Here is a 25,682-nt window from a genome sequence, read left to right on the forward strand (position 1 = left end):
CGGGGGCTCCGCTCCCATGGCCTCCTAGCACAGCCTCCAGCAGGTGGTTGTGCTATTTTTAAGCAGCGCTCTCAATTTCAGTGTGTTTCTCCCCACAAACCCCCTTTCTCCTGGATAGCCCCATTCTTCGGCCATAACGAGACTCCCCTCACCCCTTTTTATCTTCCCTTTAAGCCTAGGTAGGCCAACGGAGCTCTTCTACATCTGACAGGCTTCAGGGACAAAACTCCCATCGCTTAGGCCCCACACAGCTCTGGCTGTGGGAGAGGTCACACCAAAAGCCCTGGGGGCACCTTTCTGCTCGTTTCATCCACAGTTAAGCATCTTTGCAAAAGTTCTCAGTTCCTGCAATGCTCTAGAAGCCGACAGCACGCATCTGTGCTCTGTGCCAAGGCCCGTTGTCCTCTGGTTCGGGGCTGTGCCGCATGTGGCCAGCAGCATTGCTCCTTTGTTTAAACATGTCTTCCCTCACCCAGCTGTACTTCCCCAGCACCACTAAATCCAGCCCCAAGCTGGATGATCCAGACAGATGGCAAAGGGTGCCCCACCTACCTGCTGGTGGCCAAAGCTGCACGTTCACATCAGGCAGGAAAAGGAGAATCGAATTCAGCCAGTGGCAGTTGCTGTGACTGCTCAGGGCAAGAGCACTCAGCTCCCAGCCTTTGGGGTCAAAAGGTGAGCACCAAGGCACTGAGCTGAAGCTGTGTTCACCATACTCAAAGCTGGTCCTTGCATGTCACCCTGAAGCTTGGAGACATGCAGGCACCCAGAGCCTCCCCTTTTCCCTGTTTTAAAGCCAGACCCCACACAGAGCAAAGTGGAAGTGAAAAGTAACCATGCTGAACAGGAAGCTTTGTCTTTTCATGGAGTTCAGGGATGAGCCCAAACACCATGCAGCACAGGTCTAGGCTCATGGGTACAGACTCACAGCTGCTCTTCCTGCTGCAGCCCTGCACTGTAGCTGGCCACGCACCTTCTGCTCTTCAGGCCATTTACCTGCTTCAGCAGGTGCAGCCCTGGCTCCAGCTATGGGTGAATGAGCACACACACCAGGATAGGGCAGGTGCCAGCTGCCAGACCCAGGGCTTCTCTCTCATGAAACACTAAGTACAGCAGTAGCACATTTTTCAGTTCAGAGAAGGGAAAATAAATCTAGGAGCAGGCCAGGAAGCTATAGAAGAAACTGAAGGAAAAGCACAAGAGTATGATCAAAACCTGACTACCGAGTATAAGGCACAATAAAGGCCAAGTTGACAGCAAAGAACCAAACCTTTCATCAGAAGCCCACAGGGACACACAAATAGTTTCTGCAGAAGGGGGAATCTCTCTGCAAAACCTGATGAACACTGTTGCTACAGCATCAGAGGAAGCTCCTGTTCCCAAACCACACTCAGGTCACACTGCACCAGGCTCCAGAGACAGCCCAGGAACCCTCTCATGCCTGCCTTCAGGCACAGCGGATGAAAGGGGGATTTCTGGAGGAGTCCTTTGCTGCACAGAAGTCAAAGCAGCAGGAGACCCAATGGCTCACGGCCAGCATCAGAGAAGCAACGCCAGATACCTGCTGCTGGCAGCAGGGCTCTCTTGATGCTTACTGCCAAGTTATGACACAGGAGAGAGATTGCCCAACCAGTTTCTTCTGTGAAGATGAGCTAAGAAACATACGGACAAAGAGCAACCTCACACGCTCCAGGGAAATGCACAAAACAGACGAGGGGCAGCTGAGGAGTGCTCACACAGCAAGCAAGACATGGCAGACACAGTGCTGCTGATGCTGTGGCAGTACCACAAAAAGGAATTGCCAGGGGCCTGGCTAGAGTTTTGTGGGATTTTTTTTTTTATTATTTTTATTTTTTTTAAATACAGGCTAGTGTTGTACCCTTTGCTAAAGCTGCTGATTCTGCCACATAAACTAGAACAGAAATTTCTCGAAATTAAGTCGGTTCCCCTCCTTGTTAATTCAGTCTGCCTCCCAACTGAACATCGGTCTGTATTTGCATTTGCAGAAAACATTCCCTGTACAAAGTCTGATGCGCAGCTACACTGTTCTGACTGAGGAATGAAGAAGCTGAGAGTCCGCTGAACATTCGATTTTCCCTGTACAACGTGGCCTGATTTGGAGTTTGGTCCAATGAGGACAGCGAGTTAACCGTAGAGATCATCATCATTGTCTTCACTGTACACATTGCCCCCGCTGCCACCTCCTGTGCCTTGGCTTGGACCAGTGCCTCCCTGGTTTCCTGACGGGAACCTGCAGGCAGCAGTGCAGAAGGGGAGAGAAGAGATGCTCTTCAGAAGCTTCCTCACAGCTCAGCACAATCCCCTCCCCTCCACACCAACTCCCGGGTGCCAAGTAGGAAAGAGGGGAGAAATGTGCTGAAGCCTTAAGGCAGGTGATGCAAAGGCTTACACTGCTGCCAGATGTTGCTTGCATTAAAGGAAAAAGGGCTGATGGGCTTCAGGAGCACTAACAGAGCAGCTACAACTGACCTGCAGCACAGCCTGTACCACCATGTGCTCAGCTGGCTGCTGTACACACTGGGGGGAACCAGAAAACGTGGTGGAAGAGGGAATTGTTACCCAGAGAACAGCAAAGCTGCCCTCAGTGCTCTGCTCCTAGGGCTAGCTGAGCCACACTGCCTTCCCTACCTCCCTCACGGTTACCTGAAGCTGCCAAAGCCACGGCTCTGCTGTAGAGTCTGTGCAAACATCTCGTATTTCCTGATGTCATTGTCACTGACAGAGCGGCGAGCAAAGCGCATGGCCTCCTCAAAGTGATCCCTGCGTATCTCAGGAACCGGGTCATCCTCCTCCACCTCCTGCAGTGGGACAGAGGGCCCAGGTGAGCTGTGGGCAGCACACCCACCCACAGCCCCCCTCTGGGTCAGGAAACAACAATACCCACCAAGGCAGGGGCTAGAGAGGGATGCTGCAGCAGACTGAGTCACAGCTGCAGCAGGGGCCTTCTGAGCAATGCCAATGATGAGGTACAACAGAAGGCCCTCACCCTCCCTCCCACAAGAAGAAAACAAAGTGCTCCAGCTCAGCGCTCTGTGCCGAGCCTACTCATTCTCATCTGAGGATTACAGAGAGGAACGCATCATCCCTCACCCACGGGCAGAGACGGGCTGCCTCTCTCATGAGCAGGGAAAGCTGAGTGCCCCACTCACCATGGCAGAAGGGTTGGTCTGTCGCTCACGCTCTCGCCTGATCTCACTCTCGATGGACTCGCGGATGGCCAGTTTGCAGGCACGCTGGCAAATTTCTGTCAGGTCAGCCCCCGAAAAGCCATTGGTCATCTTAGCTAGGAAATCCAGGTCAACATCCTAGGGAAAAACAAGAGGCCTGTCCTTTACACCTTGCATTCTCAGGTGACAAAGAAGTGCTTTTAGATCCCATGGTACCAAGGTGCTGCCTTAATTTTGGCCAATTTTAGAACGGCAGGCTGTTAAGGCTCTTGTTTCTGGTAAAAGTTAACCACACACAAAGGCAGGCCACACTCCCCCCACTCACAGCGAGAACCTGCTACACAGCTACAAATGCCTCTGCACTGTTCACCTTCAAGAAGAAACAGGCTGACTTTCAGATGCGATTTCCTCAGGTCTCAGCATTAGGAGTCAAATGAAATGACTGGAAATGGAGATGGGGAGGACAAACAACCTCCTCTCCTCCTTCCTGTCAACTGACAGAGTAATACTACAAGCTTCTTTAAAGCTTTCCTTCACAGCAGTACTTTAAAAAGTAAGAATGGCCTAAAAAAGTTTGCACACTCGCTTGACATCTGTTTTTCTCTGATTAACCCTATGAGTTTCATTATTGCCTGCTTCCTAGGCAAGGCATAGAACTCTTGCCTATGAAAGAGCTCAGCAACAATTAACTGCAATTGTTCCTCTTCAATTTCCATTTCCCATCCCCATTTTCTACATTTATTTTTCTTTCAGAGTACAAGAATCTCCTCCATCTTTCCATAACAGGCGTTCCTGCACTGTAGGCAGAACTCTACTATATGACAAAGACCTGCTGTGCTGACACACTGATATCTAGCTGCATTGGTACCTCATTTTAGAACTCGAGCCTCCCCCTATCTCTCTTCCATCTATTTCCACTCTTCAGGGATGGAAGGTTTCCCAGCTCTGCAGTGCATGGAGCAGTCCCCAGCCCTCCTCTCTGTCCCCCAGCTCGTGAGGAGCATGTGCAGCGCACTGCAAAACCAACTCAGGTACAGTCATGGCACAGATCCTACCTTAGCAACTGGTGATTTCCTCAGGTTGGCCTTAAGAATAGCAACCCGGGACTTCTCGTCAGGCAGGGGGATGTAGATGAGTTGATCCAGGCGGCCAGGGCGCAAGATGGCTGGGTCAATGATGTCCGGCCTGTTGGTGGCACCGATGATGAAGACATTCTTCTTGGTGGACATGCCGTCCATCTCTGTCAGGATCTGGTTGATGACACGGTCTGCAGCACCGCCGCCATCTCCGATATTGCCACCTCGAGCCTTTGCGATGGAGTCCAGCTCATCAAAGAAGAGCACACAAGGGGCTGCTTGGCGGGCCTGCGAAACGCAAAGAGAAACAATTAGTCCCTGTTAAATAACACCAGGCGAGGAGCACACTGATTTCACGCTAAGCATACCCTAAAATTACAGCAGCTCAGAGGAGTACCAGAGCACTACTGCCTCGAGAGCTTGGAGGAGCTACTCTAGAAACCCTCAATTAAATTCTGAGTAACAAGGTGAATTTCCCCAAAGCTGAGAGCATCGTAGACCAAGCAGAAGTATGGTAACTCTAATGCAAAGAGGGAAAGCTACAACCAATCTGCCAGGACCAAACTCTCCCAGCAAGATCTGGAGATGTCAGTTGGTTATTTAGGCACTGGGGTATCCATAGTCACAATGTATCAAATAGAAGGGGCAAATCCAGTCCCTGTCTTCAGCTACCTAATGGGTAATTACAGGCAAAAGGAGTCAGATCCTTCTTTGAGGTGCGCAGTGAAAATGGGTGCAAACTGCTGCAAAGAAAATTCCAGTTAGAAATAAGGAAAAAATTCTTTACAATCAGAGAGTTCAAACATTAGCACACAGGCCCACAGAGGTCTGGGATTCTCCATCCTTGGTTGCTAATGTACAAATCAACTAATACACACGAGACATACACAAACCAGATTTCCAAGTTATCTTCCCTTCCTGCTCTGGACAAACAGTTGGAGCAGATGGCCTCTGAGGTTCCTTCCCAACCTACATTTTCCTCTCTCATTCTCCTTCCTGCTTTGCTCTTTCAGCAGCTTCCCTGACTACAACAGTGAGGATTCCCATGGTAATCCCTACGTGGGACAGGAGGCGACACTATCTACAGGGAACTGGGCAGCAGGAGGTGAACTCCTTTCTATGCCATGCATATTGCAGGACAAGACCCTGTAGGATGTTTTGAAAATCTATAGAAGGTAATAACTAATGAGCTGTCAAAGTAAGTTTTCAAGGTATGTTGAGGATATTTATGTCACTCTAATGCCAGCCTCATGGCTAAGGCACTAGCACATTTATCGTTCTTTAACAAAAGATGCAAACTGTAGTGGGAGAAAGAACATGTAAATAGCTATGTTCCCAAACAGGATTAATTCCCTAACATCAGGAAAGCAGCCCCTGCTGACAGTGCAAGTGAAGAAAACACAAAAAATACACAAATAAGAACTGGGCCAGTAACAGACACAGTGGAGACGATGTTCTGGGGGCATCTCAGCACAAACGTAGCACAGGGAGCAGAAGAAACACTTACCTTGTCAAAGATCTCACGCACGTTGGCTTCAGACTCTCCAAACCACATGGTGAGCAATTCTGGGCCCTTGATGGAAATGAAATTTGCCTGGCATTCATTGGCAATGGCTTTGGCCAGAAGTGTCTTACCACAACCAGGTGGCCCATAGAACAGAACCCCCTTTGATGGAGTCATGCCAAATTTGAGGAACTTGTCCGGGTGCTCCACAGGATACTACAGGAGAACAACAACAAAAAATTCTTGTGATGAGCAAGCCTGTGCCTTGCCCCTAACACAAACAGTATCTTAGATTTCTAGTGAGTTAAACACAAGTTTCTGCCTGCTCAGGGCCACTAGAGTTTTTAGCTGGGGACTGGTTTGAAAAGCACCACAGCTCAATTGTAAAGCTGCCCTAAAAAGCCTATTTATCTTAGCCTAAGAACTAAGCACCAGCTTGGGTAGTTTTGGGTAGTAGCTTGGGTAGTTTTCCAGCACACTTAACCCCAGCTTCGTTCTGCCCTGCAGAAGCAAAAGGGAACAGCTCATTATCCAACCTAGTCAGCTCTGCCCTCCAGAGACACACAAGGTGCCTGATATGAGCACTTATCCTCAGCAGCAAGGTCAGAGCTAGGTGATGGTTTAACACCAGAAAATTAGACTTCTATTTATTTATTATTAACTCACAGACACATTGCCTCTATAGTGACGACTGAGAGCAGGGATGTATCAGAAAGAAACCATCCTGATGCAGACACCAGAAGTTTCCACAGACATTCATGACTTTTTGTCTCCCTTCACAGAAGGCTTCACAATCATTTTTCACCTGTCCTGATGGTAACACCAATAAAAAGCCCTTTGGAAGCTCACTGCATGAGAATCTTTGTTCACCTTCTGGCAGATAAAGCCACCATGTAACAGGATTCTCAGCAATGGTCCCATTGCTTTGCTGACTTCCACTTATGAGAGGCAGAACTTCTGCATTAAGCACAAGACACATGAAAGATGTCATCATACACTCAACTAAGGAAAGTCTGATGCTGCTTCCCAGCACCTTCCTCTCCCTAAGTTCACTAAGATGGAACACCGTGGTATTTTCAGTCCATTACAAGCAGTTATCATAAAAACTGCATTTACCCTGTTCACAGTCCAAACAGGAATATGAAGAGGTTCTGGATTTTACCACCATAACTATTACTTAAGCTGACTAGGCAAAAAATCAGCTGGAAATGCTTACCTGTACAAGCTCCTGGAGTTCTCTCTTTACATCTTCTAGACCACCAATATCTTCCCAGGTAACTTGTGGCACCTCCACCACAGTCTCCCGAAGAGCAGAAGGGTTGCTCTGGCTCAGAGCCCACTATCGTTAGAAGAAACGTCATTAAATAATGCTATCATGTCATGCTCACATGCTTCAGATAAACAATTAGACATTGCACCTAAAAGAAAGAGGGGCACTCTTGCATTACCCTGAAGTCATCCATGGTCACAGCCAGTGAGTTCATCACTTCAGCATCGATGGTTTCATCTTCTAGGTCTATGAGATCCATCTTCTTTCTGATAGCCTGAAGAGCAGCTTCTGAGCAAAGAGCAGCCAAGTCAGCACCAACATGTCCATGGGTCTCGTTTGCCACCTGAAAGCAAAGCACTGACTATGACTCACAGGAACACAAGCAAGCACTCTGCATGCTCTGGTGACTCACTCGGAGGTGCAATGAAACTTTGGAGGACAGAAACATCAGTGTTCCACTGTGGGTTCAAGAGACAAGTGCCACCACATATTTAACAGGCAGAGACACTGCTGTTCCACCTCCCACTTGAGATCAAAGTTGCAACTGAAATTCAGATGGCACAACACAGAAAGATAACCCCAAGACTGGAGTTCTTCATTCAGGACAGAAATAACAGGAACCAACTGAGTTTACATACAGTATCCCATGTCACCACACCACTCACTCACCTCCCTGAGAGCTGTTTTAGGTTTACTAGTAGAATACCACAGCAAACAAACCCAGGAGGACAGTGGCAAGGCATGTGCAGACTGGACTGATACACAATTGTTTCTCTTAGCCACGCCACTTTTAGCTAGTGAGCAAGGATTTTTGGTCACTGGTACACTAGTTGGAAGGAAGCCCAGATCACACGTTCACCCACTTTCACACTGTCCTAAATGAGCAACTACATTTATATGATCAAAGCCATAACAACTCTGCCACTACAAAACACAGCATCAGCTAATGTTAGCCTGCAGAGAGAAGCTTTCCCAACAGCATTCTGCTCACCTGTTCCAGATCCACATCATCAGCCAGTTTCATATTTTTTGTGTGGATCTGCAGGATCTCCAGGCGCCCAGTTGCATCTGGGATACCGATATCTACCTCTCTGTCAAAACGACCTGGGAAGTACAAAACATATGTTGAGCTGCTGATTCTGCAAACCAAAGAAGCTGCAGTTGCTGTCTTCCTCTGACTGAATGACATAATGACAAGCCACACGGACATAATTTCAGAAAATGCCAGAGTTTCGGGTTTCTCTACAGCATGTATCAGCATAGTTGCAGAGTCAGAAAGGAAGAAAGGCCTTAGCCATTTAGGAAAAGTGAAACTACTGTATTAACTAGACTTCAAGACTACAAAAAGCAGAGTACTACAGGTTTAGCAATGTTTTCCAAGCTTCATCTGTAGGAAGGGATACTTCCCCTAACCAACATACCATGAGGCATTTTTGTTTACTTCCACCTTTGTGTCCTCAGCATAAGAGTATGTGAATTCTGAGAGACAGATTTAGTTTTTTAGAACTTCCTACAGTAATCATCATAGCAAAACCCAGGTGGTGAAAGAAAAAAACTGCCCCATTATCTGGGGAGGCAGGAAACCTATATATTACTGCGATATTAACTAAGGTACAAACACCTATCATTTGCCTCTAGTCATGCCTCTACACACTAAAGATGCCCTTTTCTCCTGCAAGCTTGACAGGTTTGCTGCTACACACTTTACCAACTGCTCATACACCAGACATTCATTCACGCTGTAGAGTTTTGAAAACATGGAGCTTGGAAACTACCAGACTCCTCATTAATAAAAGGGAAGTCAGACAATTCTTCTACAACCTCAGGCGCACACATCCCCTCAAGCAGCCATTTACTCCTTCAGTGTGTCCTGAGATAGCCTCACCTAACAGAGACTACCACGTGATTTCAAAGTATTTTGTTATTTCTACAAGTTCTAACCTAGTAAGACAGAAAATTATTTCAAAGACTAGAAGCCTAGAAATTAATTACAAAGCAGCAGCTAGACACAAATCAATAGTCTATGAAATACACAGAAGACATTTAATATTAATTTCTGCTCAATCTTTACAAGGCCCCCAAAGCATAGTCTGTAACAAAGCATCTGATTGTATCGGGTTTACATGGCATGGGCTTGGTAGCAGGGGGGCTACAGAGGTGGCCTCTGTGAGCAGAGCCCAGCAGCTGCCCCATGGCAGAGAGGAGCCAGCTCCAGATCCTCAGAAAGGGACCCACTGCTGGCCAGAACCGAGCCAAGTTCAATAAGTGATGTTATTTGTGCCTCTGGGAGAGCATATTTAAAAAAGGGAAAAAACATGTTCAGGGGAGGACACAGAATAGGGTGGATATGGGGGGGGACGGTGTTTTTAATTTGCTTCTAGTTTCCCACAGTGCTAGTCTGCTAGTGATAGGCAATAAATTACATTAATCTCCCTATGCTGAGCCTGTTTTGCCCATAATGATAATTGGTGAGTGATCTCCCTGTCCTTATCTCAACCCTTGAGCCCTTTCCATCATATTTTCTCTCCCTTTTCCTTTGAGGAGGGGTGAGCGAGCGGTTGTGGAGGAGCTCAGCTGCACAGCAGGGTAAAACCACCACAGTGGTGCAGAAAACAGATGACAATCCTGGTTACCAAATCTCCTGAGTGCTGGGTCAATGCTGTTAGGTCTGTTGGTAGCTGCCATAACAATCACATGTGCTCTCTGTTTCAGTCCATCCATAAGAGTCAGCAGCTGAGACACTATGCGACGTTCCACCTCTCCATGCGTCTACAGAGAGACAAAACAATTATTAGACTAAAAGCTCTACAGCACAGGAGCTGGACATTAGAGACACAAGCTGCTAACAAACATTGTGAACTATCTATGATTCTTCTCATGCCTGAGTTCAAGCATTAACTGCTGCTTTACCCTATACTCAGATTCATGCCAGCTGCCACCAAAAAGGGTGTACAGACACTTCTTTACTTCCTACAGGCTATCTTTACCTTCTCCCTCTTAGGAGCAATGGCATCCAGTTCATCAATGAAGATGATGGCAGGAGCATTCTTTTCGGCTTCTTCAAATGCTTTCCTCAGGTTGCTCTCAGACTCACCAGCCAGCTTGCTCATGATCTCAGGACCTGAAAAACAGCAGCACTGTGGCACCCCGAAGAGACACAGCTAGCCCCAAGGCATGCAGGTGATTTCTTTAAGTACAACATTTAGATGGGAGTATCTATATTTCAAGCCAAAGCAAACACTATCAACCAAGTTCACTAAATTTGCAGCTGAACAGGCAAGAACAGAATGCAGAATTACTTTCTATCATTATTCTGGTGTGTTCAGTTTAACAGAATGCAGCACTAGTCAGTGAGCTACCTTTAGCTGCCTCTTTTCTTACCCTATTTCACACTTGGTGAGCTTCTCTGTAATGTGCCACCACACACTGCTAATGCCAGTCCTGTATGCCAGTATGTGAAACAAAACAGGTCTTGTGCTGTACTTGAAGGAAAAAGAACTGCAGTGCAGACCAGATTCTTTTCTGAATAAAACATGCTGGCAGCAACAGAAACGAGTGTTCTATGCCCATATACATAGAATAATCTTACTGCTTCCCTCCTAGCTCTGCCCCTACCAACATAAACGCTCAGCTAGACAGACTCCAAATTCCTGCATCACAAAACTGTCTTTCAACCACTGCTACAAAACAATCAAGTTTAAGGACAGTGCCACTACGACAGATGCTTCCACACAAGTGGCCTCTAAGTGTCCTCAGTGGGGCACTTGAAAGAGGTAAGAAAGGATGTCAAGGACACAAAGGTGGCTATAAGGTGGCCTTATCTAAACCATTCACTACCATTATGTGGAAGAATGACCACACAGTTCTGGGTCCAAAGCAGACACCAAGCTTACCATTGATCAGGAAGAAGAAGGCCCCAGTTTCATTGGCCACCGCTCGGGCAATCAGCGTTTTACCAGTGCCAGGAGGACCATACAGCAGGATGCCACGTGGAGGCTGAGGACAGAGGCAAGGGATTTAGGTGGTAAGCTAGTATCTGAATGCCTGAGTAGCTTCACAGTGAATTCCAAGCATTGGATAAAGCCAGTCTGAAACTGTGATGCTGGCTCATGCAACAACTGCCATCCAACCATCAACACCCTGACTACTTTACGTGACACACAAACAAAAACCTTGCCAGTAACTGACAGTGATGATTCAAAGCATCACTCTGCTTTACAAGTGCCAGCATTTTAATCTGTGCCTAAAACATAAGGAAATGGTCTCCTAATACCAGCATTAAAAAAAAAAGTTACTTATTCCCCTCCAATAAGTCATAAACCTCCTACATCAAAGTCAACAGCAAAGGCAAGTGCTTACCTTCACCCCTATGGCCTTGAAGAGTGCAGGGTGTCGGAGGGGAAGTTCCACCATCTCTTTGATCTGAGCCAGCTGCTTCCGGCACCCACCAATGTCATCATAGCCCACTTCATTCAGTGACTCTTCTTCATCCTACCAGGAAGGAAGTTTATTAGACATTTGAGTGAAGACAATTACTTTCTATCATTATTCTGGTGTGTTCAGTTTACTCTAACAGAATGCAGTATTAGTCAGTGAGCCACCTTTAGCTGCCTCTTTTCTTACCCTATTTCACACTTGGTGAGCTTCTCTGTAATGTGCCACCACACACTGCTAATGCCAGTCCTAGCTTTTCAACAATCCCTCCCAGTTTACAGAACCAGGAATCTGGGCTATTGCTTATTGTTGTTTCTTTGCTGTTTTGAGATTCTCACTTTCAAGTCTTCCTGGTGTCTTCAACAACTGTTTCTTAGCTCTGACTTCCCAGATATACAATGGAAATTACCTGCTGTAGTAGGTTTACATGGCAAGGTTTTGGTAGCAGGGGGCCATAGGGGTGGCTTCTATGAGAAGAATCCAGAAGCTGCCCCATGTTAGGTAAGGGCCCCACTGCTGGCCAGAGCCAGGCCAATAAGCGATGTTGTTTGCGCCTCTGTGAGAGCATATTTAAGTCAGGGAAAAAAAATGCTGCTACACAGCAGCTGGGAGAGTGAGAGGAGTGAGGAACAGCCCTGCAGGCACCAAGGTCAGTGAAGAAGGAGGGGGAGAGGTGCTCCAGGCACCGGAGCAGAAGTCCCCTGCGGCCTGTGGTGAGGACCATGGTGAAGCAGGCTGTCCCCCTGCAGCCCACGGAGTACCACGGTGGAGCAGGGTTCCATGCTGCAGCCCGTGGAGGAGACCACGGTGGAGCAGGTGAACCTGCACCGACGGAGGCTGCGGCCTGTGGAAGACCCCTGCCAGAACAGATTCCGGGCTGGACCTGTAGCCCGTGGAGAGGAGCCCACGCAGGAGCAGGTGACCTGGCAGGAGCTGCTGCCCATTGTGGGAATAAAAATGTTGTTTTTGCAGAGTTACATTGTTTAGAGGGAAGGAATGTGGTATTGAGATATGCTTGCAGTGATAAGAAAGCTTAACAGACAACCTTGTAAAATGCAGACAACCGGACTCCTTAGAACAACTAGGCGGAAATCACTGTGTAAGAAACATTACCACCTCAAAGAGTCTGTGAAGCACTGGGTAGATTGTGAACCTGGATTACCCACTCAGTGGGGAAACGGGGGAGGGTCCTGGTCATTGAAAAAAGTATATAAACTGTGTTATGGAACCAGTAGGTGCGCTCCTGCTTGTGGGACGCCCACCATTGCAATTGTGAATAAAATCGCTACTTCACTGAGATCCTTGCCTGAGCCTAAGTTATTGGTTACGGAGTGTTTCTCACACTATGGGGGACCCAGGTTGGAGCAGATTGCACCTGAGGGATGGACCCCGTGGTATGGACCCATATCTGGAGCAGTTCTTGAAGAGCTGCTGCCTGTGGGCAGCCCCTGCAGGATCAGTTCGGGAAGGACGGCATCCCATGGGAGGGACCCCACGTTGGAGCAGGGGCAGAGAGTGACTGAGAAGGAGCAGCAGAGACTAAGTGCTATAGACTGACTGCAATCCCCATTCTCCTGCGCCGCCCGGGGGAGGAGGTGGAAGAGGGTGGATGGGGGGAAGGCGTTTTTGGTTTCTTTCCTTTGTTTCTCACTTCTCTAGCTTGTTAGTAATAGGCAATAAATCTTACTGTCTCCCTACTCTGAGTCTGTTTTGCCTGTCACGATAATTGTTGAGCGATCTCCCTGTCCTTATCTCAACCCTTGAGCCCTTTGCATCGTATTTTCTCCCCCTTTCCCTTTGAGGAGGGGGAGTGAGAGAGCGGCCATGGTGGAGCTTGGCTGCCCACCTGAGTAAAACCACCACACCTGCATATACCTAGACCTCTCACTGAAACCCAACCTCTTGAATGACAGCCTCTGCTAGCAGACTCCCTACAGACTCAAGCACAAAAACAAGCTGTGTGATCTTCTGATGTGGCTAACCGATAAAAACAGACAATGAAGCCCAGTATAAAATACACTTATTCCTTAAACTGCAAATGACATTTCTAAGCACTTGAAATACCCTAGTTACCATACAGTTCTCAGATGCAGTGCTTTCTTTTTGGGACTAACTCAAACTAACTGAGAATGTTGAAATTCAGATGTGCAGATAAGACCAGCTGTGGCTAATTCTTCCAGTACAGCCCTACAGCAATCATTCTGCTTATGGCTGTGCAAATCTCTGCTGGCCTTAGTTATCTGTAATGTAAGGCCACAATAAAATCATAAAATAGCATAGCCTGGAATCTCAGAGGGGATCAAGCCAGAGCCCCACAGAGCCAGGACTACTACATGAAGCAGGTTGCTCAGAGCCTGGCCCTATCAAGCACTGAAGGTGGTCTCCAGAGCTGGAGATTCCTGCTCACTCTGGGCCCTGCTCTAGGCTTTGCAGAAACCTATTTCTTAACATCTACTGGGAATTTCCCTTGACCCAGCTTCTGCAATTGTCTCTAGTCCTGTTCCTAGGCACAACCCTCAGAAGAACCCATTCATCTACACCTTTCCATCAGGCAGTTGCCAGAAAGCCTGCCCCTTCACCTTCCCTTCTCTAGCATAAGGCCACTCTCCCAGCCCCTCTTCATTTATTTTGGCCTCCAGCTATTCATCATTTTGTTGGCCTTGGCAGCAAACACTCTGCTGTGACCTGAAGAGCCCAAACAGGATTCATTTGGTGCCTCACAACCATCAAATAGAGGTGAATTTTTCACAAGGCAGCTAACTATGAGGCATACAGCCACCTTACCTCATATCCCTGAGATTTCCTACTCTACAAAAGTAAGGTGGCCAACTCCTGACAGACAAGTAACTCAAGCTGCCTTAAACTTGGGATACTCAAGGCTAGATACTGTAAGGGATTTAATTAAATGAATAAAGCTGTTTAAAGATTTCAAGTTTCTCATTCAAAAAGCATTAATCACTTTCTCTTCACATGGCATGAAATTTAGCGACACATTAAGTCCTCCCTGCTATGGATCAACAGAATTTCAGAATGAAAAGATACATCTAAGTCCAGCATGAGGTATCTGGAAGCAGATGCAGAACTAGCTGCTATCACATTGTACCATTTTCTCAGCAAACCTAAGCATTAGTGTTATCTCAGTGTCTGAGGAAGAATACTAGAAGCACATTTCTTCCATTACCTTCAGCAGCAGCTCATCTCCTGAAACCAGAGTTCCTAACCATAACATTCACTACACAAAATGCCAAACCAGGAACTGCAACTCTGCTGCTCTCCAGGACTGTCACAGAAACATATTTCAGTGGACAGAGTGGATTCAGGACAAGAACTACATGGCAGGATTCAGCTCACCTCTCGTTTGATGGGCTCTCCTTCACAATGGATCACTGTGTCCGGAGCCACTATGCAGTAGGGACTTGGATCTGTCTCCACCACTTTGAATTCCACCGCACGCATTCCTCCACGCACCAAGAAGATGTCACCTGTAAAATCCCACATTTCAGTAGCCTGCTGAGGTGATGTCTGCAAAATGTCAACCCTTGTACTACTAGCAGCCATAGAGGATAAGGAAGTAGGTTACACATGCATATGCCACTGGCATTTTTAACACTGCTCTACATTTTAGACTCAAGAGCTGCGTGTACCGTGACTACCAGAGCACTGTTTAGATCTGCAGCAGTTAAACTTTTCAAATTTCATCCAGAAACAAACAGCAAACAAGAGAAAAGAATACTCTACCTAAATACCAAACAAAGGCAATGAATCACATTTATTTTCCATTCAGTTCCAATTCAACTGTTCTAGAACGATTTTTTATTAAAAAAAAAATTCTTAAAAATAATTCAAATGTAGTTTAGGAAAAAAAAAGTTCAAACTGGTTTACAATGTGTTTGATCAGCTACCTAGTCACAAACTGAGGTCAAGCAACCACAGTCTTTTCAAACAGGCTAAGAATAGGGTCCAGGGGTAAGATGCTCAAGTTTTTCCTGTCTCCTTTAGAAACTAGCTATCGCTTTACAAAAGAGGTGCCTGCCTCCAGTGTAAAGCCCAGAGACAGTAAATAGTGCAACCACAAGTGAAAAGTCATAAGGCAGGAGAAGCCAAAGCCAGACTGAAATGTCAAACCACCCTGAGATACAAAAAGCTTTCAAGAAATTTGCAGAGCAACACAAGACTCGATCCCAAAAGCAGGTTTCTTCAACCAACTCCCAAACTGTCCCATTTTGACTCATAGTGCCTTACGCTAAAGCACAGCAACAGCTGACTGTTTCACTAGGGAAATTCTCTCTAGACACCATCTGCATATTGGTTTTGCTACTACTGCTCCAAAGAAGTGACTTTCAGAGTGGCTGTTCCAGTCTGCACATAGACATGCGAAGTGCAGCCTTGAATGTTCTACTTCTGTCTACTTTCTCAAGAAGGGGAAGAATTCTAGCACTAGAAGCAACCAGGGAAGATGCAAAAAGCCCTAACATAATAAAAACTCATTTGGAAGTGGTTATAATAAGTTGCTATTAGTTATAGTAACTGCTCGTCTCCAGAAGCAGAATAATATATATATTAACTATGACTCCTGGCTAAACTGGGCTACAGAAGTTGGAAAACTTCATTCAACTTGTGTTCATACTGTATTAGGAGCTATTTGTTCCAGCAGAAGTGCTACTAGCTCAGCTCCAAAAGTGCATTTTGTTTTCTAAGCACTCTCCCAGTTATTAATTGAATTACTCTGAAGAAGTGAATTTAGTCAGGGTGCCAGCTGCTCTATCCAACCAATTGATGAACACACAGGCAAACACCCAATCCTGTCAAGTGGTAGCAAGTTAGGAGAAAATCTTGTTAAACTAAGTTCTACCTGAGACTTTTCTAACACACTCCCATCCAAGGTAGCAGGAAAAAAAAATAAAGCAGAATGTTCATGCTGCTGTGCAAGCCAGTAGCAGATATTACCCTTTCTTCTGAAGATTAGGGAAAATTGAATCAGCACCAGCAAGATCTCACTCTGCAGATGCCAGTCTGATGCTTTGTAGCAATCTGTGCAAGTCCCCAGAAATTCTCTTTACTCAGTCTTAGGACTAGACCACAATCAGCAGCATCAGGACTTCAATAACATGCGCTATTACCTTTTCTGATGGGTCTGTATGCTTCCAGGAAGTATGGCTTGAGATAGACCTCAAACAGATTCCCCGTGATCCCTTCTACTGTGTCATCAATTGGCAGCACATGGATACGTTTGCCATATTTCACATCTGGGCAGGGCTGGATGCTGCAACAGAAGAAAACTCCAGTTAGCCACATCATCCTCGACTTATACCTGAGTCTGGAAACAGCAGTGATGTCTCCTCCCAGGCCAGTACAACCACCAGAAAGGACTCTCCAAATCCGTGCTCAGACTTCCCACCTGCCTAAGAACATTTCGATGCTGACAAGGTAAATACCATGCCCAGGGGAGAGCTAGTCTTCACAACACATGCCTTCCTTCACTCCTCTCAGCCCTATCCAGGCTGCTGGGGAGTTTCAGACTTTCCTCTTACCTCTGCTCTTCTTCCAGGATGCCCCTCACCATCCCCAGCAAATTCAGAAATTACTAGTGCAGCCAGAAAACCTAGTGAGTCAGAAGCTAATTTTTGTTTCAACAAGGAGTTACTGCTGAACTAACTGTAAGGGAAAGTGAGCTTGGGGTAACTTTTTTCCTTTATCTCTGTCTTCTAACTTACTACAAGGAATAGAGCCCCCTGCTGCCGATAACCCTGATTCAGAGCAAGGTTCTCAAAGTACCAATCAGTGGTAATTGGCTTGCAGCAAGGCATCCATCAATCCCACTTTGTGGAGGCTGACATTTAGGTTAAAGTCCTAAGGCCCTTTCCCGCTTTTTAAATAAACACCACAGCTGTGATTTTACAGGGTAGGCAAACAGCCTACCATAGAAATAGCTGAGTATCGAGCTGTGGCTGAGAGGCAAAAAGCTCAACTGTGCTTTGCCTGCTAAGAAAAGCCTACACTGAACTGCAACTGAGCATACTACTTTTCATACACTGCTTTGTGAGAGACTCTTAACAGATTCATTTACCACATGCTTTACAGAGAGGATACAGCAAAAGGGTAAAGGAAAAGACCGACTGTCCCAGAAGGAAAACAGTTTACAGACCACAAGCAGGAAGTGATTAATGCATGAATCTGTATTTTGGCAGAGACCAGGCCACAGAAGGTAAGACAATAAGTAATTAAAGATCAGCAAGAAAAACTTATGAGGGCAAGAGGTGTCAAAGTTCTCTGACCCTTGCAACAAAGCTAAGAATCTGTAATGCATCTGGAGGGCTGAGAACCGCTATAGACACAGTCCCAGCAGAAGAGGCGAGGGCAGAGGCTCAATTGTCACACTAGAAAAGACTCCAACAGCAGCCCCCTATCAGTTTAAGTTAAGAATTCACCTTTACTTCACAGGGACTGGGTCAAAGCACTGTTCTGTTCCAACTCTGTTTAAAACTTGCATTTTCTAGTGATAGAGAGATGGGCGGTACAGCCTCACCCCTCTCCTCTACAAAGTTTGTATGAAACATATTTTACATTTACAGATTATTCCAGGTATCATTCCAGGAAGAAAAATGCCAGAAACTAGGTTCCAATTTTCCCAGAACATGTAGGAGATTCCAGATTAGGAAGATGCTCAGGAGGAGGAGCTGTCAGCCTTCCCATACCTAAGCCTGCAAATTAGCATTTTTGTATTTCAGAAGTGCTAAGGCAGTTTCCCTCTACTCCTATCATAGAATGGAAACTGTTTTCTGTAACCCATGATGTATTCTACATGATGTGTACTTCAAGTGTTGCACAACAAAATTCCTGCAACACTTTTAAAGCATTCCTAATTCTAAAATTACTTTTATAACAAGAACTGAAATATACATAACCTGACTATAAACTTCCTTTGGGGATTTTTAATCTTGGTATTTGACTGCTTCATGTTTTTGTCATTCATTCCTAGCAAGTTTCAACTTCTGTATGCCACAGGACAGCTTGGTGCTTGAGCTAGATACTGTGAGATCAATTATAATATTGCTTAATGCTTTCCCCTGTTAATGGCATAGAAATTAGAAATTTAGACAAGAAAAAATTGTGAATTCATCTGACAATGTAAAGTTGGGAAGAAAACTGACAGCAGTGGAATATTTAAACTATTCAATTTAATGACAGGACCTGGGCCCATAAAAGTGCTGAAGAGACTTCAAGAATCTTTAGCATCATTCTTTAGTATTAACCCCAATATGTACACAGCCAGAAACACACCCAAAAGTTAACTGAGATCCCTGATGTAAGCTGTGCACTTGAAAATGTTTCTGAGGTCACCTCTGGAAGATGTAAGAATACTTCCTGCAGATCCTGTCTCTGCTACTGACTGAATGAATTCAGGGCCAGCGCACAAGTTATTTGGACAACTCAGGGACATGCAACAGTCAGCAAAGCAGTCCCCACCTGATCACATCACCCAGGCGCACTCTCAGGTTGTTGCGAACAACCCTGTTCATGCGAATCTTCTCATCTGAGCAGGTATCATCTGACAGAACAATGCAGACTGCTTCTCTCCTCTTCTTTCCTTTTAGCAGAACAGTATCTCCTCTGAACAGTTGCAATTCATCCATTTTTGCCTGCAAACAGGAACAACATTAGAGCAAGCTTTTGAAAAAACAAGAATTTGAGCTTGTGAAGGAGAGTTACTTGACTTTGGAGAATTACGTGTTGGAAGACATGAACTAAATCCACAAAGACACAGGATCCCACTACCCTGGTCATGAGCTAATCCTGAAGCCAGACTAAGGGCTTAAGCTTGACAGAATCTTAAAAGTTCAGCATCAAAATATGTTTTAGCATAGAAGAGTGCTCAAAAACAAGACAACCCACCTCCCTCACCCATAACAGCTGCAGCTTCTTATACAAATAGATTCACATCGCAAAGTTAAATTTCGAGTTAATATACAGCAACAGCTTGCATATTACCCAGATGAAATGCTTTGATTTTCACCGATGACACACCTGGGACAGTGACACAACACTGTTGTCTTCATTGATGGCTTCATCAACAATTAACCGATTGGGCCTGTTCTTCTGCTTCAGAATAGCAGTCGATAAGTCATCCGCTTTAGAACTGGAGAAGAAAACAGAAGTTATGAGTCTAAGCAATACCACTCCTCCCTCTCCAGCTACCCCCCTGCTTTGGTCTCCATTAACTATAGGTTTTTATCGTCACATCTTTTAAAAACCATACTGGTTTGTAAGACAAAAGAGAATATTCTTCCTAGGCACCCACTCCAGGTGTTCAAACCAGAATGCTTTCTGTGAGTAAATATTAACTACCTTACCAGCCTCAAATAGAAATAGCTGTGAAGCTATCTGTGAAAAGAAGTGGTCAGTGAGATGTTGCTGACTGTAAGATGTTTTGCCTAAAAGAATTAGTCAGACTCATCTGCAATCACATGTAACCACTGCAACCGAAACAAAAGTTTAAGTCTATTTGGTGACAAATCCCAGATAAATAGGGGAATTAAAGCGCAATGTTGCAGCTCCCCTGACAGGAAGAGCTGTAAGAGTTTAGCCTGTCAAGGGCTATTAGTTAAACCCAGCAAGCCAGTAGAAATATCCAAGTGCTCATTAAAAAATGTGATATATATATATTTTTAAGGATATAAGCACCTTTCTGCAACATCTTCATAGGAGTCACTGCAGCTCTAGCCCACTACACCACAAGAATTATGACAGATAATTCGTTTGTCTTGACAAAAATCAAGCAAAACAAACAGCAAGGAAAGGGAAGAAAGGCAGATTAAATCACTTCCTTCAAAATCTAATACAGCAAATTATTCATTTCATTAAAAAAAAAAACACATAAATTTGAACCAAGAAGATCTTGGAAGTTGTACATTAGCCAATCAAAACAGCAAGAGACCATTGGAACTTCCCTTGATAGGCATCTGACTACTTTTTCAAAGTAGTCCAGAAGTGCCATAGGTCATAACAGAAAGTGATGTAGACTTGTGCTTGACCTAACAAGACAAAACAAACAAACAAAAAAAAATAATACCTGTCTTTGTCCTAAGCGAGCAGCAAGCACCAGCAGAGAGCAGGAAGCTCTGAGGACAGCTGTGCTGGCTGCACCCTCCGGCTCTGTTTAGCTCTTTGAGAGACAAAATAACCAGAAGAAATCAAACCCTGAGTGGAAGTGGCAGAGCAAGCAGCTGCACAGCATGAACACAGCACGTTGCAGCAGAGCTTTGCTTAGCGTGTTCACTGCATCTTTAGAGGTATATCATAGGTGTGACATACCTCCAGCATGACGTTACCTGAGGTACCCCTCACACCCTCAAGACAGAAGTGTTTCCAAGACTGACTGTGCAGTATTGGCTCCTCTCTCTGAGGCTTCAAAAGAACAGGGGAACAATACAAGCCTATGAGAGCAGCCAGCTTGTTTCCAAACGGTTTTCAAGCTTTGCATAAGCTCTAGTAGCGTAGGAAACATATTGTAAATGAGGCCAAAATTATTTTAAGCAAACAGAACAAGGAGTTGTAAAACATGTCTTTCCAGGACTGCCAACACTGGCCAAGTTGCCTTTTTCACTTTCTTCATTAAGAGTGCAATAGGTAAGAAATTAACATCTTCAATGAGCATGAAGTGTTACAGACCCACTCGCAAAATCTGAAGAGAGAGAAGGAAGTCTGCTGGACACATCCAGGAAGAAGCTCACAAATTCCATCTTCAAGCTAAAACATGGTCCTAGGAGAGTCCTAAAAGGGCTTGGATTTCCAGGAAAAACTAACAGAGCACTAAGAAAACTAAAACAAATAAATGGTCAGGTCAGATAGCATCTTGTAGTTAACACAGCGGGCAGAAATAACAAACTACTTGTAAGGACCTTGCATCAGCTCCTGGACACTGGAAATTAATTTAGCAGGTGCATTTAAAAACTTGTACAAGGGGACACTAGCAAGCAACAATACTTCTATTTAGTTCAAAGGCTGAATGAAATTCATACCCCTCCACACGAGATGTGGATCCAAAGAGCTTCTGATAAGAAACCATTGCCAGAGTTTGGCTGCATAAACTGACACTGAAAGTGAGTAGCTCTCCCTCAGGACACAGAGATTGCAATGCAGCCTAAAAAATTGACTGGGACTCCAGAGAAAAATAAATGGAAGAGGAATTGGGCAACAAGAGAAAGTTTTTTGACCAAAGCTTTCAATAAAGCAAAAGCTGTATAAGAATTGGGGAGGGAAGTTCAGCAATCTTCCAGTACACAGCAAGAGGTACATTTAGTTCTGCTGAACATGAAAACAAAATTTTAGTACTGAAGAACTGAACCTGCAGTTCCCTAAGTAAGAAGTAAGGGCTGGATTAATGCTATCTGTACATTACTGCACTTAAAGCCATCGAAAAACTTGGAGGCATTAAGAAAGGAATAAAGGTATGCAGGAAACAGCACACATATCTAAATGCTTGGGCTCAGCTTCAGTTCTCTGACCTAAGAGTCATGCAGACAAAGAACCAAAGGCGTTAAGAAATTACATGGCAGCTACACAGGCAAGTGATGTTGTTTCTCCTACAGACAAGTGTAAGGACTTTGACAGAGTCTTCCTGGAGCAGCTGAGAACATTACCATCACCATTTGCCCTTGTTGCATCTCTCCTGGGCATTCCTCACGTGATAACTGAAATGACAGAGCAAAATACATCTTCGTCCCTCAACCACACTCAGACAACATCTATGCAGCAGGGAAGGAGAGCCTGAATTAAAAATACTAACCTAGAAAGCCTAAAGCATGGGTTGTGATCCTCTGGTAAACTGGTAAACTTCAGTGAGGGGCCAAGGCAGTGTGAGAAAGTAAGTTGTGTTTTTGCAGTAGAGAACTGATTTTCTGTATTCCAAGGTAGTTGTGTAGTCATAACAAGGAGAAATGCCTAGTAGATAAGTGGACAGTAGGAGGCCTCACTGTTCCAAAATAAGGTAGAAGCTTGAGAAAAACAGGATGAGCAGTGTGAGAACAGTAAAACAAAGATCACAAGTTCTCAAAGCATAAGAAAGGAGAAAATAAAGGGTTGAAAAAAAGAAAAATTGTACATATATGGTATAGAGGAGCGTCGAGTAGCTTGTGAACCTGTAGTACTCAGCCAATGAGGAAACAGGGGAGGAGATCAGGCGTCGGGTAATAGGGAATAAAAGGTTATGAGTTGTTTACTAAAATGCGCTCCTGATTGACAGGACGCCCGCCATTGTAATCGCGAATAAAATAGCTTCACAGAAGAGCCTGTCTGAAGAAAATTATTGAGATTTTTCTCACAGCAGACAGCTAACCTAAGTAATTTTTAAAGCTCCCCAATGAGTTTTCTGTCAGAGAGAAACTGCAGCTTCTTTAGATCACCTCCCCAACTCCTCCGTTGTGTCAGTTCCCTCACACACTTCTCTTCTCCCTCGCTTCTTTCACTGACTCAACAGAGAGACAAACTGAACGCAAAACATAACTTTAGAGCTGCTTGGGGATTAAAAGGAAATTCAAAACTTGCCCCTAGACAGAGGGCAGGAGTGAGGACATAATCCCCTGCACAGCTAATGGGCAAACTTGTACATAAAGAACAAGACATCAGTAAAATTGAAGCAAACACGTACTAGCCCTGAAGCCTCCCCAAAAAGGGGTTCCCAGGTCTCATCCTTAGTCCCCTTTTCTTTCAGTGAAGCAGCCCAACAGACCCATTTAACACTGGAAAGGGGAGGGGGCCACTTTAACAACTTTTAATATCTCAATGTTTTTTTGCGTCAGAGCACCCCTCGTTCAGCACATGGTAATGCCCAAAGGCTACACGTTACAGCAGACTATATGAAGAGAGAGCAGAAGATAATTACTGATGAGCAATTCTTCTGAAAACAAGCACTAATCTCCAAAAATTCCCATGAACTAGGGAACTAAGATGTTCCTGCAAGTCTGTGGTGAATATATAGTGGAAAAGTCACTGACTCAAAACGATTCCAGCTTCAGCAATGAAAGTGAAAACAATCACACCTTCTGGAGGCTGGTGGGCCTTTTAAATCAACGCCCTCACAAACCTTCTTTTGAGACAAACCCGTCAGTAGTTTCTTACAATCCTGACCCTGGAACATCCATGTTACAGACTGAACTGCCTTCCCCAGGTAGGTATTATAAATCCACAATGCATTTTATCCATTAAAGCAAACGACTGATGTTTCTGGTGACTGCAGCCACATACTAGAACAGCACAGGGAAACCAAGTAGTGAGTTCATCCCCATGCCTGAGATGCCAAGTTCCTAAATGCTGTGCCAGGCAGGTACGCACATAAAAACGAGAATCTCTTCAGAAACCACGCTCTGGTGGCTCTTGCAGTAAGACAGGGAACAAGATAAAGGATGGTGATTCCTAGGTCTTAGCCAGCACAATTGTATGTTAATGACCCAAAGATAAGGGAACAAAAGACTGTATGCATAGATAATGGCACCAGCAAGAACTGGCTTGACTGCTGAAGTCTGTCAAAGACAGGAAGGGTCAGGAGTTTAGAAGACTTCTGGCCTTCATCAAAAGACCACCCAAGTACTCCATGGGAATAGGGGCGGGAACCTACCTTGATGATTCTTGGGAGACCTGATGAATATGCAAGAGACTTACGGGAAATGAAATGAATATGTATTTGTCCCACTGATATAAGCACACTGCCAGTAATCCTTGGTGTGTGTGTGTGTGTGTGTTAGGCAGAGCAGTCCCCCACACACCTGGTGCCGTAATAAAGAATATCTGCTTAACAACTTTGGTTATTGAGTTTTCACTGCATCAGCAGTGCTAAAGCTCAGCTCAGCAAGATGGTTGCCAACAACACCGCACCCAAAATTGCAGCTAAGATGCAACTCTTGTCCAGTTGCAGAGTAACTTCTGTCGATTCCTATGTGGTGGTGACAACTTTGCGAAAGTGGACCTTCTTTTAAAGGCATCGTTCAGCTCAGCCAGCTGCAGAATGGGATTTTTAGCCTACGCTTCCATCACAAGCTCTACCATGGTCACTGAATTCTTAGCACGTCTTGGTAGAACCAAGCAGGTCTGAACTTCAGGAGTTGCAAAAGAAAAGGACAACATAAACAACAGGCACTAAGGGGATGAGGGGTGCCTCTGGGAGGGTAAACAGGTCATTGAGGCATTGCCGGATTTGTGAAATTCTCTTCAGGTGCTATTTTTAACACTTCTCAGAGCCCAACGCACGTGGGACAGGAGTGGGGTGACTGCTGTCACTCAGCTCAGTGCTGAGGAGTGTGAAAGCTGATCTCGGGCCTGGAAGCAAAGCCAGGCCGAGGGGCAGGAGCCGCCAGCACGGGGCACCCCGCCTCGGCCCAGCCACAATATGTCTGCCTCCCCAACGCCTGGTCCCTCACCGGCCAGGGGGCCAGCGGGCCAAAAGCGGGCCAGGGCCGCGCCGGGCCGAGCGGCCCCGGGCCTGGGGGGAGGCCCCAGCCTCAGCACCCCCCCCGAGTGACTCGACACTTCCCGGCTGGGGGGGGGGGGGGCGGGAGGGGAAGGAAGACGCGCGCGGGGGCCCCCTGCGGGCACACGCCCGGCCGGGAGCACGCGGAGAGCGGCACCTCCCCCTCCCGCCCAGCCCCGCCTCCTCGGGGCCTGCATGACACAGCGGGATCGGGCAGCGGGGACCCCGCCGCCGGGCCCCTCCAGCCGGACACGGCGACATCACCGAGTCCCGGAGGGGGAGGGGGAGGCCGAGGCCGGCACCTCAGGCCTAGGCCGCGGTCCGCACTTACTCGGATCCCGAGGCCATGGCGCTGATGGGGAAGGGGCGAGGGAGTCCTCGGACCAGGGCGGCGGCGGCGGCGGCGGGCGGCGGCGAGTGGCGGCGGCTCTCAGGGCGCTCGGCGCTGCCTTGGCCTCACAGCCGACTCATCGGAAAGGGGAGCTCCGCCCCGCGTCGCCTCGCACCGCCTTGCCTGCCTAGCAACAGCGCGCGTTGACCAATCGGAAATTCCGCCCGGCGGAGGCTCAGCTAATGGGAAAGGTGAAAAAAAAAGGGCGCTCGCCTTCTCTGCTCCGCCCCTCTCCTTTTTCCCCCTCCCAATCGACACGAGCCAAGCGCGACGGCCGTCAGCCAATCGTAGTGCTTTCATTTTCGTGGCTGATCTACCTGGCAACGCGAGCCGGGCGGCCAATGGTAAAAATCCACC

The 25,682-nt window shown here is 46.2% G+C and overlaps 1 protein-coding gene across 1 annotated transcript; it reads right to left on the reverse strand.

Annotated features, from left to right (window-relative positions):
- Positions 1-1,814: 1,814 nt before the first annotated feature.
- Positions 1,815-25,473, reverse strand: LOC310888748 (transitional endoplasmic reticulum ATPase-like). Its single transcript, XM_083815773.1, has 17 exons — positions 25,266-25,473; positions 19,498-19,609; positions 18,940-19,112; positions 16,593-16,735; positions 14,824-14,954; positions 11,398-11,529; positions 10,932-11,034; positions 10,026-10,159; positions 9,672-9,807; positions 8,030-8,142; positions 7,217-7,381; positions 6,985-7,107; positions 5,772-5,984; positions 4,244-4,552; positions 3,171-3,326; positions 2,665-2,819; positions 1,815-2,251 (listed from the first exon to the last, which is right to left on the reverse strand). Exons 1-17 carry the CDS (start codon positions 25,280-25,282, stop codon positions 2,146-2,148), a joined length of 2,421 nt encoding a protein of 806 aa, XP_083671899.1. The 5' UTR covers positions 25,283-25,473; the 3' UTR covers positions 1,815-2,145.
- Positions 25,474-25,682: the final 209 nt, after the last annotated feature.

Source organism: Anser anser (assembly GCF_964211835.1).
Source record: "Anser anser genome assembly, chromosome: W".
NCBI classification, from domain to species: Eukaryota; Metazoa; Chordata; class Aves; order Anseriformes; family Anatidae; genus Anser; species Anser anser.

Coding starts and splice junctions, on each gene's coding strand:
- LOC310888748 (XM_083815773.1), bottom strand. Junction 19,113..19,497: donor GTGTTGTGTCACTGTCCCAG/GTGTGTCATCGG, acceptor TCCTGTTTGCAG/GCAAAAATGGATGAATTGCA. Junction 7,382..8,029: donor ATGATGTGGATCTGGAACAG/GTGAGCAGAATG, acceptor CTTTGCTTTCAG/GTGGCAAACGAGACCCATGG.